The sequence below is a fragment of the Agelaius tricolor genome, unplaced genomic scaffold (genome assembly GCF_023055355.1).
Source record: "Agelaius tricolor isolate 1412-34295 unplaced genomic scaffold, bAgeTri1.0.p SCAF_26, whole genome shotgun sequence".
Classification (NCBI taxonomy): domain Eukaryota; kingdom Metazoa; phylum Chordata; class Aves; order Passeriformes; family Icteridae; genus Agelaius; species Agelaius tricolor.
Genome location: NW_027269286.1, coordinates 4,485,527 through 4,499,793, shown reverse-complemented (window position 1 = coordinate 4,499,793; position 14,267 = coordinate 4,485,527). Strand labels below are relative to the sequence as shown.

The 14,267-nt window shown below is 41.6% G+C and overlaps 1 protein-coding gene across 1 annotated transcript in view; it reads left to right on the top strand.

The window, feature by feature from the left end:
• Window positions 1-14,267, top strand: part of SETDB2 (SET domain bifurcated histone lysine methyltransferase 2) — a 47,030-nt gene that overhangs the window by 9,548 nt on the left and 23,215 nt on the right. The window contains exons 8-14 of the mRNA XM_071448349.1: window positions 32-201; window positions 945-1,167; window positions 2,049-2,130; window positions 3,091-3,184; window positions 3,860-4,188; window positions 4,804-4,892; window positions 6,898-7,009. Of these exons, the coding sequence (XP_071304450.1) occupies window positions 32-201; window positions 945-1,167; window positions 2,049-2,130; window positions 3,091-3,184; window positions 3,860-4,188; window positions 4,804-4,892; window positions 6,898-7,009 (1,099 nt within the window). The remainder of the gene's footprint in view (window positions 1-31; window positions 202-944; window positions 1,168-2,048; window positions 2,131-3,090; window positions 3,185-3,859; window positions 4,189-4,803; window positions 4,893-6,897; window positions 7,010-14,267) is intronic.

Genomic DNA, 14,267 nt, shown 5'->3' with positions numbered 1-14,267 from the left:
ATGTTGTGCTTTGTTTTTCTTCTCTGAACAGGATTTATGAGTGTAGTGTGCTGTGCAGGTGTGACAAGCTGATGTGTCAGAACAGAGTTGTACAGCATGGCATTCAAGTCAGGCTGCAAGTGTTCAACACGGAGAAGAAGGGCTGGGGTGTCCGCTGCCTGGATGACATCGACAAGGGGACATTTGTTTGTACTTACTCAGGTAGCAGGAGGGGACCTGTGAAGACATGTAGCATAATTCTTCCTCTCCCATGGTGTGTGCCCTGGATTTTTTTTGAGAACAGGGAAATACAGGGTTGGAAGAGAAGTGTGTCAATGTAATCTTAACTTGCAATATGATCAATATGAGTAAGAACTTTGAAAAGCTCTGCTATGAGATGGTGAGAGACAAACAAATGGAGCAAAAGCTATCTCAGAGTGCTGGTTTTTTCCATCACAAATCAGTGCATCCTATGCCAGGGCTAATTTTCCTTCAGTAAAAATCTTAAAATCATAGAATTGTTTGGGTTGGAAGGGACCTTAAAAAACATCCAGTTGCATTCCTACCATGGGCAGGGACACTTTTCACTAGACCAGGTGGCTCAAGACCCCACCCAGAGTGACCTTGAACATTTCCAGAGATGGGGCTCTCACAGCTTCTCTGGGCAATTTGTTTCAGTGCCTCCCAGCTTCACAATGAAGTAATTCTTACTAATATCTAATCTGGATGTGCTCTCCATTAGTTTAAAGCCATTGTCCTTTGTCTTATTACTACATGCCCTTCTCTAATTCAGTTTGTACTTCAGCCTATATTGACATCATAGAATTACAGACAGCATTCATGCTTTGCTTTCCCAAGTAATGCTCTTCTATTTGTTAATGTAAGTTTGACCTGTGCTAGTGAGTGTGACTCAGCAAACAAGCATTTAAAAAAAAATACCAATAAAACTTTTCTTTTTCTTTCAGGCAGATTAATGAGCAGAGCTGAAGTTTTGGAAGATAGTGAGCAAGAGCTGAAGGAGAAAAGTGCAGTGAATGATAGAGGCCATGACTTTTCTTTCAAAAAAAGAAAACTTGACCTTGGTCGTTCAGACTCAGTGATTGAACTAGTGCAGACTGCCAAAAATGACATTCTTGAGAATCAGGATTCTTTGTCTCAGACTGTGGATAATGAAAATAAATCAACTCTGTAAGTTTATCAAAGTAAGCTTAAGCATAAAAAAGCTAATATTCTGCTAATCTAGGAATTCTGTTGTATCACTTAGAGTATGTCCTCATATGAGGGTGGTGTTCTTTCTTTCTGAACTTCTTTTTAAATTCCCAATTATTTCTTCTAGTGGGACAGAGTTTTTCCTCTATATTAATTTTACTTATGTGTACCACTTGGCATTTTCTAGAAATTCAGTTCATCTCTTGGGTGTACTTGATCTGTTCAGGGCATTAATGGGAATGCTAATTTGAAAGAATTATTAAAGTGTACTTGAAATAAATTGTTTAAAGATACTTGATGACACTGAAGGGTTTGATAATACATCAGCCACCAGCTGTTCTGCCCTTTGCTCCCAGTCTCTAAACCTTTTGTTATTTGTAACATAACCTTTCCTGCCAGAAACCTTAACCTCTTCTGCTAAGAGTCTGACAACACTTCACTTCTGCAGTGAATCTGTTTTCCTAGTTGAAAGCTGTACTGTCAAAACTGTTGAAAGTTGTAGCAGGAAAAGGCAAAACTCTGTAGGTGCTCTATTTTGAGATAATCTGATATAATAATAGTAAAGCAACAGACAATTTGGTTCTCAGCATGACAACTGGAAAAGAATATAAAAGCAGCTGCTGATCTCTCAAAAAAGTTTGAGCAACTGCTTTCTTACAAATGCAATAAAGAACCTAGCCTAGGTTCTCAATTAAAAACAAAATACTCACAGAGCATGGGATGAGGCCAGACCACAGGCTGTGCTGTAGTTCCTTCTAGAGAAGAGACTGGAACTAGAGACTGTTAGAGAAATGTGTCTTGTGAGAGTTACTCATGGGTCTGTTTGTATTTTATCATTTCCTTTTGACCCTTCTGTGCAGGGTTCATCAAAAGAACTCAAGTAATGCAGCAGTAAGAAGGCCTGGAACTAGAACACTTTTTCGCAATCACCAGCTAAAAATGGTAATAAGTGGCTTTAACAGATTCATTTTTCACTGTGTTGAATATGTATATTAACTTTGATATTTTCATCTTGTATGTTTAGATAGTTCTAATGACCTTTCTTCATGAGATTGGGTCCCACTGTGAGCTAGGCTGTCATGCTGGAAGCTGCACCCCATCCCCTCTCCATTATCAGTCCTTCAGTGCGTTTCCCAGGAGCAGCACTACCTACTCTCGTGGCCTTCCCTTCTTCCTCCTTCACTTACACTCCTCAAGAGCCTGAAGTAATCATTCTCCCCCTGCACCCCTTGTGTACAGGGTTAGGGGGTCAGAGTGATAATATTTTTGTGCTGTCTCCCCAAAGAAGGTACAGCAGGGAGAGAAGGGAATTCCAGGATGTCTATGCAGTTTTCTCATACAGTAACAGAGTTGGGAGAACTGACCTGAATGTGACTCCTGACCTTTTATGAGTGTGAAGTGTTGCCTGCAAACATGTGCAGAGGAGGAAAACTGTGTAAACTTATGCTGTAGGTTTTACTGGATTCGTTGACCTTAAGAAATACACATGGAAGTTTCACGCAAACATTTTGCAGCGCTGTCCATTCTAGTGGTCCTGTAACTAATTGCCTTTTTGTGATGAGACAGAAATTCTGCCACATCTGGTAATTTCATTGAAACTGTGTAAGAAGCATGTTTGGGATTTGGCTAAGCAACTTAAAATTCTAGTAAAATAATTGGGACTTAAGCACTTAGTTACATGTCTTAATGACTGGGGGACTCTTTCCTCGTTATTATGAAGGAGAATTTGAAATTAAGATAAATGTTGCATTGCAGTAAATGTATTAACTTCTTAAATTCAGCCACAGCTATGCATTACAATAGCTTTGAAACTTCAGCCTTGGAATTCTAAAAGCCACTTGCTATGCTCTTTTGGCCCAGAGTTGCATGCAGCACATCACAGCCTTTTCATTTGATACACAGGTCCACAGTGCCAGCTCAGATGAAGATGATAGTTCTCAGATTCATCAGCCAAGCAAAACAAAACTAACCAGTGGAACAAAGAAAGGAAAACAAAGTGGGTTTGCAGAGCTCTATTGTATGTATGCATGCTTTGTACAGTTGTGTCCCATCTCGGGATAGACTTTAATGTTGACAGTGTGGGCAGGCCACTTCTTAGAGTAGAACAATGCTGTCCATAGATGTTGAGACAAGTTGAACTGTCCAGACAGCAGCTTCTCAAATACTGTGCAGTTGTGGGAAAGTCAGCCTTGCAGATCTTGTTGTGTCACACCCAGTACCTGTTCCAGCCAACAAAAATTAAACAGGATATAGCACTGGCGGGGGGGAACATCAAGCTGGAGAAGCAGTGTGAAACTGATGCTATTTGCACATCCATTTTGCTTCTGTCTTAATTACAATTTGTGATTATCTTGGGGATTAAGATGGAGAATGATAAAAAATGCTATGTGGGAAAAGTCAGTCTGGAATGGGATTTGAGAACAGTGAGACACTAGGTCACTCAGAGGCACCTTGAGCAAGTGCTTTAGGCATCACAGCAGGAAACAATCATTTGTTGGGAGGATTGATGAGAGACATGGAAAAATTGTGTTATAGACTTGTAGATAGCAAGGAAGCTCCTTAGATTCTGGAGGATGTGGGAAAAGTGGGTGGCTAAGAGTTTGGGGTCAAACAAGGGAAAGGCTTTGGCATTAAGCTGCTGTTGAGAAATAACATATATGTCCATTGACAGAATGCACCCAGCAGCAGAAGGAAGAACATCTGATGGACATTGGACAGACTGACTCTGCTGGTGTAGAGAGTGCAGGCTGTGAAAAAAAGGGTCTGTCACTGCAGGGTGTTGATTGTGGCAAGTCCAGTGTGCTGGATGACACCTGTGTTGTGAGGCCATCCAGCAATGCACCCCTAAAAACTGACTGCAGAGAAAATAGCAGGCAGGCAAAACATGATGCACTTTGTAAGGAGTCTGAGGATGATGGCATGCTTCCCAAGAACAGTAATGAAGAAAATATTTATGTACTGGATGCCACAAAAGAAGGAAATGTGGGTCGTTTTCTAAATGTAAGTATTAAATTGCATGGGTTCTCTTTGTTGCCTCTGCAAATACATCATTTACTTATTTAAGCTTAGACTAGAAAGTTTTTGCACATAAACAGTATGGGTGGTGGGTGCATGACAAGAAAGGCACATGTGGTGCTCCCTGCCATCACAGGTGACAGGACAGTAGGTTGGGTCACACTGGCTGTTCAATTGCCAAGTACCTCCAGCTAAGACAAATAGTTCATAGACTCATCTGCAGGTATATAAATAATTTATTTCTCTTCATTGGCATGAATATGCCTTACAGCAAAACCCTTGCATATGTTTAAACTGTTCTTCCTTGCAGAGGTATTATGGTGTTAATATTAGTAGTGCATCTTGCAGAAACCTTCCTTCTGCTCCCATGAACTCACCTGAGAGACCTTGCACATCCTGTACTTGGCCAGCACACAGTCATGTAATCCATTGCTTGCTCCCTAGCACTGCTGCCCTGGCAATGGCATTGGGTGATAAGAAGGAAAGGAAGAAACGACCTTTACTGGTGACAGATACCTGACACAAAATGGTATCTGACATCGTTTTTCAGCCAATGATGTGGTGTTGGACTGTTACTAATTCAGATTTTCTGTTTTACAGCACAGCTGCTGCCCAAATCTCTTTGCACAAAGTGTGTTTGTAGAAACTCACAACAGAAGTTTTCCGTGGGTGGCATTCTTCACAAACAGGTGAATTTCTGGAAGTTTAATGTTGTTCATTCAAGGCACTAGGAGGAAAAAAAAACCACTGCTCACTTATTGGAGTATAATTATACTGAGGGGTGGGCCAGATGCCTAGATCATAAAAGCATAAAACTGTCTTAGAGGTGACTTCTTATTGTGCACTAAAGGCAGAAGAAATAGTCATTGGTTATCATTAATGAGTTTTACTTCAGTTTTGCACTGAAATGTAAAGTAGAGAAGGTTGATTTTTATGTGTCCACTTCAGTGATAATCTTCTTCAGTGGAGAAATAGGTTTTACTCAGCATGGTCATTCAGAAGGCCAAGATCCACTCATCCCACTGTTGTGTCTCAAGGAATGGCCACCAGAACTGTCTCACATAGGGCAGGATTGAGCCCCACAGGATATTAAGGTTGAGACACTTTGTGGGCCAAAAAGCTGGCTTCAGTCCTTTTCCTCAGAGCTGTCAAGACAAGCAGGACTTTGTGTAGCCCAGCATGTCCTGGGGATGTAACAATAGGATACACAGAGGTGAAAATTTGTTCTGAGAGTAAGAGATGCAGATATTTCCTTAGTGTCTAACAGAAGGAGAGTTACAGACAGCTGGTGCCAGCAAGACACAGTATGGCAGCAGCTCAACCCAGGAGAGGAAAGATGAATTGTATGAATGAAGTTGGCTGACATGCATGCCAGCAGTAAACTAGGTGAGAACAGAACAGAGAGGGGAGACTTTGTGCCAACAAACCAGTTCCACAGAACACTGATCCTCTGTGGAGCCTTGCTGCTCTGCTCCATACTGACACAGATGGAGGTCTCCAAGAACTGAGGACAATGTTTTGAAATACATCCAAAAAAGGATCTTGTTTTAGCTAGAGTCTTTCTTGCTCAGGTACTTGGTAAAGAAGTGTAGTGAGGACTGAGGCCACTCGAGAGAGATAATAGTGACCAGCAAAGGCACTTAGGGAAGAAGATTGTTGAAGGAGAGTTCCCCTCACTGGCTCTTCCATTTCCTTGCCTTTTTGTAAAAGGCATCACTCTTTTACAACTTTTCTAAATTGAGCACTTCCTCTGGATCATTGAGCTTAATTGTGTGCCTCTAGACCATCTCAAGTCAGCAAGTTCCAGGCTGCAATTATGTGCTGTATGAAAAGTCCTCATTGTTTGTTCTCAGTCAGCTGCCTAGGAATTCACTGGATGTCCTCTATACCATATCCAGTGAGAAACATCAGAGAATTACTCTCTTCATCACAATATTAATATTTTCTTACATTTTCCATCAATTGTTCCTCAGCATCGTAATCTCAGGTATTTAGTTTGGCATTCATTCTGGACAATGAATTTCTTGCCTTAGATATTTCTTCTATTTTACTACTAGAGCAGGTGGTTCATGAGGAGCACGTGTTTAATTCCGAGTTTTGGGCTTGGTGTAAATAGTGCAATTGCATTAAAAGGTAGCCTGCCAGACCAAAGATGACAGTCTTCAACAATATAGCTAAAGATCTGTTCAAACTTCAGTGATGCACTGTACATAGGAAAAATAACAAAACTGAAAACTGTGTTATTCATTTAGATGTATCACTTACATGGATTTCCTGGTTTGGTTTGGTTTGGTTTGGTTTGGTTTGATTTAAGGGCTTTTGGGTTTTTCTTTTGGTGGTTTTTGTTTTGTTTTTTTGATTTTGATTTTTTGTTTGATTGTTGTTTTGGTTTTTTTGTTTGGTTGGCTTTGTAGTGGGTTTTTTTGTTTGATTTTTGTCTCCCAGAATTTCCCTCTAGGTTAGAGCACATTCTTTAGACAATAGACTCCAACCCTATTTGTAATTTCCATAGCCAAAGGAGCATGAGTGTGCCAACAACTCCTTGTCTGCCTTGTTTCCTTCCCATCCCAAGCTGCCTGTGTGATGCTCCCTGCCCCCTACAATTTTGGGGTTTGCATGTGTGTTGTTGGTGACAAATTGTTAGCACAGTACTGTTTCACTTAGTCCAAGCAAATTAACTATTTTATTCCTTAGACATGTGAAAGCTGGAACCGAACTCACCTGGGATTATGGTTATGAAGCTGGAAGCATGCCAGAGACAGAAATTTCCTGTCACTGTGGAGTTCAGAAGTGCAGGAAAAAAACCTTATAGGCAACAGCTTTCCTACTGTCAACGCATCTTGTACCTAGGAATTTATATGCTGGAAGGGATGACTACTCAGCAAACAGCCCTCAAGTCCGTGGTGCTAATTGCATTCAACTAAAATGCCTTTCACCTGATGATTTTTTAAATTTACGTTTAAATGTCACTTTTGTAGTTTACAGAAATAGAACTGTTTCTCTTAAGAACGGGCATCAAGCCTTTCCTAGGTAATTGGTCTTCCTCCTCCCTGCTTCCAATCCACAAGCAAAGTTCATAGTGCACTGGAAGAATTCCTGCTCCATTCCATCTGCAGCAGAGACACAACTGATGAGAGCAACAGTTCCTTGGTGCTTTCTGTGCCCCTCCACAGTGCTGAGTTAGCAAAACTCAGGTTTCTGAAATTCATTATGAGTGCAAGACTCCCTGTCTGGACACTAGGAATTGTTCAAATACACCTAAGCCTGTTGCATCCGGTGGGGCAGATTGTCCTGAACAGAGAATTAAACAGAACAGTTCTGCAGAGCTGTGTTTGTGCTACAAATGAGCTGGACAAGTCCTGCTGCAGCAGGAGAGAAATGACTGGGTTTTGTTGGATTGCACCCCTCTCCACATTTGTGACACACACAAATCCTTGAGAAATCCAGTGTACCTCATCTCAGTGCCATATTGCGTAGAGGACAGGGGGGCCACAGAATTGCTTACCACAGGGTTTGTTGGTAAGAGAGAAACAAGCTACATTAGGAGACATGGAGTGCAGATGCAGGAGGTGGCTCTGAAATGGAGCAAGGGATGGCTGTGCAGGTGTGTGGCTTTTGAATGTGTTGGAGCCTTGGGCAAGCAGGGAGGTGGCACAGATGAGCAATTTAGATGCTTGAAAAACCACTGCCAAAGGTTTCAAAAAAAGTGGTTTTATTAGAAATGTTGTAAAAGTAAGACTTAAGAAGTTTGATAACAAAGTTTACTCTGTTACTGCAGAGAATATGATAATGATTTAAAGTTACCAATAGAAAATCCAGTGGCACTATAGTACAGACTGTGTGACATAGGTCACTTACTAGAAACCTGCAGCTGATCAGGTGTGTCTCAGCCTCGGGGAGTAACTGAGAGCATCCTAGCTCACAGGGAAATCACTGCCATACAGCCAGCTGATTAGCATGAGCTAAAAATAAAGGTTCACTCAGGCTGTCATTTATGAAATAAAGTGGTTGGCTTGAAGTCATGTTACCTTTGTTGGAGAAGGTAAACATGAGAGTCTTGTACCTGCACCTTTTTTTGTTCCTTGATAAATGAGTCTTGGAAAAACCACCACTATTCATGTGTTAATTGCATGGTTGGTATCCCAGATTCCAGTCCATATGACTCAGTGCTCACCATGTCACTCTGCTTCTGTGGGGGTTTTCAGAGAAATGGTTGGAACAAATGAAGGTCATGGCCTGGTTATGTCCAAGCCTATACTGCAAAATGAAAGATAAGCAGGAGCCAGTTCTCAGCCCTGAGGCCAAGAGGCAGTGGATGTCTAATGCACTCATGGCTTAGGGTTCTGTTTTAATTGGATTGTATCTGTGCTGTATAACTGTGGACAAACATGGTATCTGTGGCCCTAAGTGGGTTTTTTTGTTTGTTTGTTTTGTATGCTTCAAGCTTAAAAGTCATGGGGTTGTATTGCAACACATGATGCTTTTGGATTTTTCAAGTTTGATCATGCATAAGGAGTTTCAGCCTGTTAAAAGTGGACCTTTCAAAGAGATAACAGACTTGTGAACCATTCTGCTTACTGTGAAACCTCAGATCTTCTCTCTCTCAACTCTGTTTGAGAGTTTCACACATCCAGCAAGCAAACCTCTCTTCAGCTTTGGTCCCTGTCATTGCACTCTGGGTTTGTGCAATGGGCTTTCACCACCCATCTTCAGGGATAAATGCGGAAGAGCAGAGCTACCCCACTGTTGGTGCAGTACCTCTTCAGAAGGTCAGAGCCACCCACTCTTGCCCTGATCAGCCCCTCTGTCACTGCAGCCCCTGTGTGAGCTGTAGACAGAACTCAGCCCAGCTGCTTTTTGCTTCATTGAAGATCTGAAGGTCTGTACTCAGAGGGAATATGCCTTGGGGGATCATCTTTTCATCATTAACCAGAGACATGCCAATGTGTATGACAAAACCCAACAGATAACTCAGGAGTGGTATTAGCCTTCTAAACAAATGAAAATGCAGAAAACATCTGTGTCTATGTAAAACATGTTTTTTAAATGCTTCAGGAATGTTTTTAAAGCTTCAGGAGTGGGGAGTGGAAGAAGGTACATTTTACTGCTGTTGATGATATATTCCAGATCAGTGGTAGGAATTAATGATACTGGGCTGGTGAGGAAGAGCCCTGTTTCTTAATGCAGGAAAGCAGACCTGATGATTTAAAAGAGGCAGCTCTTACTTGCTCCATGTGGTGTGCAGCTATGGGAGAGCCTGCTGTGAGTGTAGATGTCACAGAAGGCCTGTGTATGAGACAGGGCTTTTTTGGCTAGCTGGTTTTATCAGGTCTGTCTCCTGGCAGGTGCTTCTTCATTGTCCTCCTCCAGACCAGAGATCATAACTATCCATGAACAAAATCACCTTAAAAGGTGTGATTTCTGCCTGCTTCTGTAGTATTGCTAGAACATGTTCTGCTGGGGGTGTCCTGCAAGTATCCTCTGCAGGTAGTGACCACAGGAATGCTCACCTGAGCTCTCTCTGCTCTGCTGACTGTTCCTCTGCTTGTCACAGCTCACAGATGAGGATATTTCTGAGCACAGCCCCTCATGTCACCCATGCTTTAGCAGAGCAGTGTGTAGAAGCACCGAGCACAAGCACCGATGGAAAAACAGATGAAGATATTCCAAGTGAAGTACTCAAAGGACCTGTGGAATGACACATTTGGGACTTCTCATCAGCCTGTCGGGGGCGTCATAAATGAAGAGTGCCTGATGGGAATAAGTTGCATTGAGATGTGAATCACAGCTCTTACAGTGAGCAAGATGGTCCCTATGGAGGGACAGTAGGGATATGAGGATGTATAAGGGCTCCATGGTAATAAGTATTAGTACCCAAGATAGGCATACAAGTGCAAAGACAGCTGAAGTTTACAGCGTAAGTATAAAAGGAACTGGACTGGAGCTTATTAACTTATTTCTTTTTTTTTTTTTTTTTGCCAAAAAAGCGCTGAGCATTAATTTCCAGCTCTTTCACAGAACTATATGGCTTGATAGCACAACAGTTTGAAGGAAGAGCTCACAAGTGTTTTGGACTTTTTTTGGAATTCTCCACAGAGAATTTTTCCTGTGTTGAAGAACAGACTTCTGTTAGGAAGATTTTACTAGTTTAAGATTTATGCACCTGTGGGTGCTTGAATCACATTAACTCATTTGAGTATAATCCAGGTAATAGATCTGGGAATTGGAATTGTGTAGCAGTATTTGGCTAATAGATATAATCTAATTGCAAACCTGGACACAGGGGTTGATCTTAGCTCCGATATACTGCGTCTGGGCAGGTGCAAAGGAGTTTGGGAAACCAACTGGAGTGCTGTGCTGAAAAGCCAAAGCTGATCTAGCTGGTAAAGGGAACAGATCTTAAAAGCTCCATGTTGTGTTTGGTGCAGCCTCATGATGCTCGGGTTTCTGTGGTGACCCCCGAGATGAGATGACCCCCAAGGTATTAGAAAGTCTCTTTTTTCCCAGCCCCGCGACCGAAGAAGAAGTGGAGATTTGTCCATTCTGCTTTTCAAGGTTGTTTATTTTTCCTTATCTATTACATTCTTTCTCTGACCTGCGGAGATGTGTCCAGCAGATTGGGTTGTGGCACAGCGACTGCCCTTGAGATGGTGGTAACTTTATACTAAAAACTACATGTACTTTATACTAAGAACTACGTGTACTTTATACTAAGAACTACGTGTACTTTATTTACAATAATTTTCCAGTACCTATCACCTATGTTAGACAGTCTGTCTCTATTCTAAGCCAATCAAAAAGTGTCACCATCGCAGCAGAAGATGGAGGACAAGAAGAAGAAGGACAGGACATGCCCAGATTCCTCCATCTTGCCTCTTGAACCCCTGTTCTAAATCCCCAAAATTCTACTTTTTCACCCTGTGACAAATTAGCTATCATTCTACTCAAACTCTTGTGGCTAGTAAATCTTCACACTAAGTTGATAATTCTTTCCATGGGCTGAAATGGAAGGCACAGGTGTTTTTGAGATTCCGTGCCAAGGTCTCTGAGTCCCTTGCCAGGGTCTCGAATCACCCAGGGCAGCCAGAGGAGTGTCCTGGGTTCTGACACCTGATGGGCCAGAATATGCCTATTAATGTGGCTGATGAGCTCGCTGGAGAAGGTTCAACAAGACCAAGTGCCAGGTCCTGCACTTGGGTCACAGCAACCCCAGGCAGCCCTACAGGCTGGGGGAAGAGTGTCTGGAAGGATGCCCAGCAGAAAAGGATCTGGGGGTGTTGGGAGACAACAGCTAAACATGAGTGTGCCCAGGTGGCCAAGAAGGCCAGTGGCATCCTGGCCTGTGTGAGAAACGAAACCCACTCCTCCAAATTTTAATAGTTTAATAAGGGATGATAGGGGACAGATCAACAAAGCAAAAGTAACAACACTGTGTGTGTGGCAACAGCCAAAAGCACACCCAGTTCTTTAGCAAGCATCCTTTATCATGTTGCAATTGTATTTCTCTGCCAAATGACTTTGCACATATCTCATGGCCTGTTTACAACTCCACCTCAGGTTGTCACAGCACTGCATAAATCCGCAGCTACAGTCTCCAAGGGTCCGTCAGGGAGGCAGTCCAGGGTGGCCTTCTAATGCCACTTCTAGACTTAGAGAACTTATGGAGAATACCATAAAGGTAACCATGTAGTTGTTGGCTTTCACTAATTATGTATTGGCTTTTGTAGATTATTCAAGTGGATGCTGTGTTGTGCATTACAGTGTTAACTTTTGCAGAAGTAGCTATAGTTGTTAAATAATAACTAATACTTTTATTTTTGTAACTAACTGACAATAATGAGAATAACTCAGATATATTTGTGAAATAGCTGATGTTGATTTAAAGTACTTGTGGAAACAGCTAAAACTGTCTGCATGGCCAGATAACATTTGAGGAATGGATGGGATGAGGATTCCTGCTACTGACCCTTCAGCTATCAATAACTCTCACCTGCTGAAAGCCCAGAACAGGGGCCATTGTGAGGAAGTGACACACAACCTTCAAAACCACATCCACAATTACTGCATGTACTCTAAATAGGTGGGTCAGGGGTCCCAAGCTAAAGAATTCCCAGAACATGTAAACAAGTTCAAAGAAATGTTTGAACATGTATAATCTTTATGAATATGTATTTGGCCAATGCAATAGGGAAAGCATATAAGAATAGTTACTATGGTTAGCTGATGTGCCTCTGGCCATAGCCAAGCACCCACCGCTGGTATTGATTTGTCCCTTTTATCTCTTATTAAGCTTTTTAAAATTTTGAAAAGTGGGGTTCATTTCTCACACCTGTATCAGCAAGTGTGGCCAGCAGGACCAGGGCAGTGATTGTACCCCTGTACTTGACCCTGGTGAGGCCACACTTCAAATCCTGTGTTCAGTTTTGAGCCCCTAAAATCAGTGTTATGAATGAGGTCCTATATGTCTAATTTAATAAACCACAAAATTAGAATTTAGCAACAATTTCATATAAAATGAATATAATCAGGTAAGCATGTACAAAGTAAATTTGGCAGTGATTATTTAAGTCTGATTAAGGTTCTGATAAGGCATAAGCAAAACAGACAATGGTACAGACCCAACCAGGGTTTCTCACCCTGCCTCTTCTACCAAAAAAACAAAGGAATCCAAACACAACTTAGATACTGTATGCTAATACGTATTCATCAATATTTTCCTGTAAATCTCCTCCTATTTTTGATTCTTGAAATCTATGTCCCTATACTGCACAGCGCATGCTCCACTTGTTTCTAAGAGGTCTTTGCTCTTTCGTGGTTGCTTCTGATGAAGGCTTCTCATCATCATCACTGTCCTTTGAACAACCCCACAGGCTGCAAATGCACCCCAAGTCTTGTGTTATAGAAGCCAGCGTTACATTCCAAAAATAAGCCTTACTATTTCATAGATACCTGGAATCATCCCAATTTTTTCCATTTCAAGGCTGATCCCTTAATTATCCCGAGGCTGGGATCCATTTTGGGATATTGCTTATCTCAATACTCTGTATTCTATTTTCTCATGAACATCTGAAAACATTTGTTTTGTGACACTAATTGCATATCCTTTTCCTCTATAACTTTTTAACAAATATTTTCTGAAATATTGATATAGTTACAATTTTTAGCATGAATCATATTCATTTATCACATCAGGAAGGACGTGGAGGGGCTGGAGCGTGTCCAGACAAGGCCAGCAGAGCTGGGGAAAGCTCAGGAGCACGAATCCTGTGTGGAGCTGCTGAGGAAGCTGGGGGAGTTTAGTCTGGAGAAAAGGAGGCTCCTGGGTGACCCTTCCTGTGAAAAACGCCAATCACTTGTTTTTAAAATTTTAAAAGTTTAATAGTAATAAAATGGTTATAAAAATAGTAATGAAATTAGAGTAATAAAAATTTGGACAATTAGGATTAGGACAATACAAGACAATAAGAACAAAGAGTTATGGACGTCCGGGTACCTTTTTCTGGGCAAAATAAGCCCCAAAAAAGAACACACGTTAACAGAGGATTAACTCTTAAAAGCAATAGCCTTTTGCATATTCATACATCTCATACATGATGCAGAAATTCCATTCAAACACAGGATTCTGTCTGGTCAGTGTCAACTTCTTCCTCTTAATCCTGAAGCGTCTTCAGGGCTGATTGAGGCAGGAAGAAGTTCATTTCTTCTGATAAGGGAGCAATAAACTCTTTTTCTCTGAAAGATTTAGGTGTCCTGTGGCTGCTATCTCGGTGCGAGTACTTCATTCCTCTCTTTAAAAAAATATCCCACATACATAGTTTCTGTTTTAACCACAAAAGCTACATTTTAACTACAAAACTACATTTACCATACCACTAAAATGTTAATACAGCACTAATCAATACAACATAATACATATAGTAAATATCTGCGTAGAGCCAGGTAATAGACACTTTTCACACTACCCCTCTACAGAACTGCCTGAAACGAAGGCGTAGGCAGCGTGGGGTCGGCATCTTCCCCCTGGCAACAAGTGACAGGAAGCTGCACCCGGGGAGGCTCAGGTT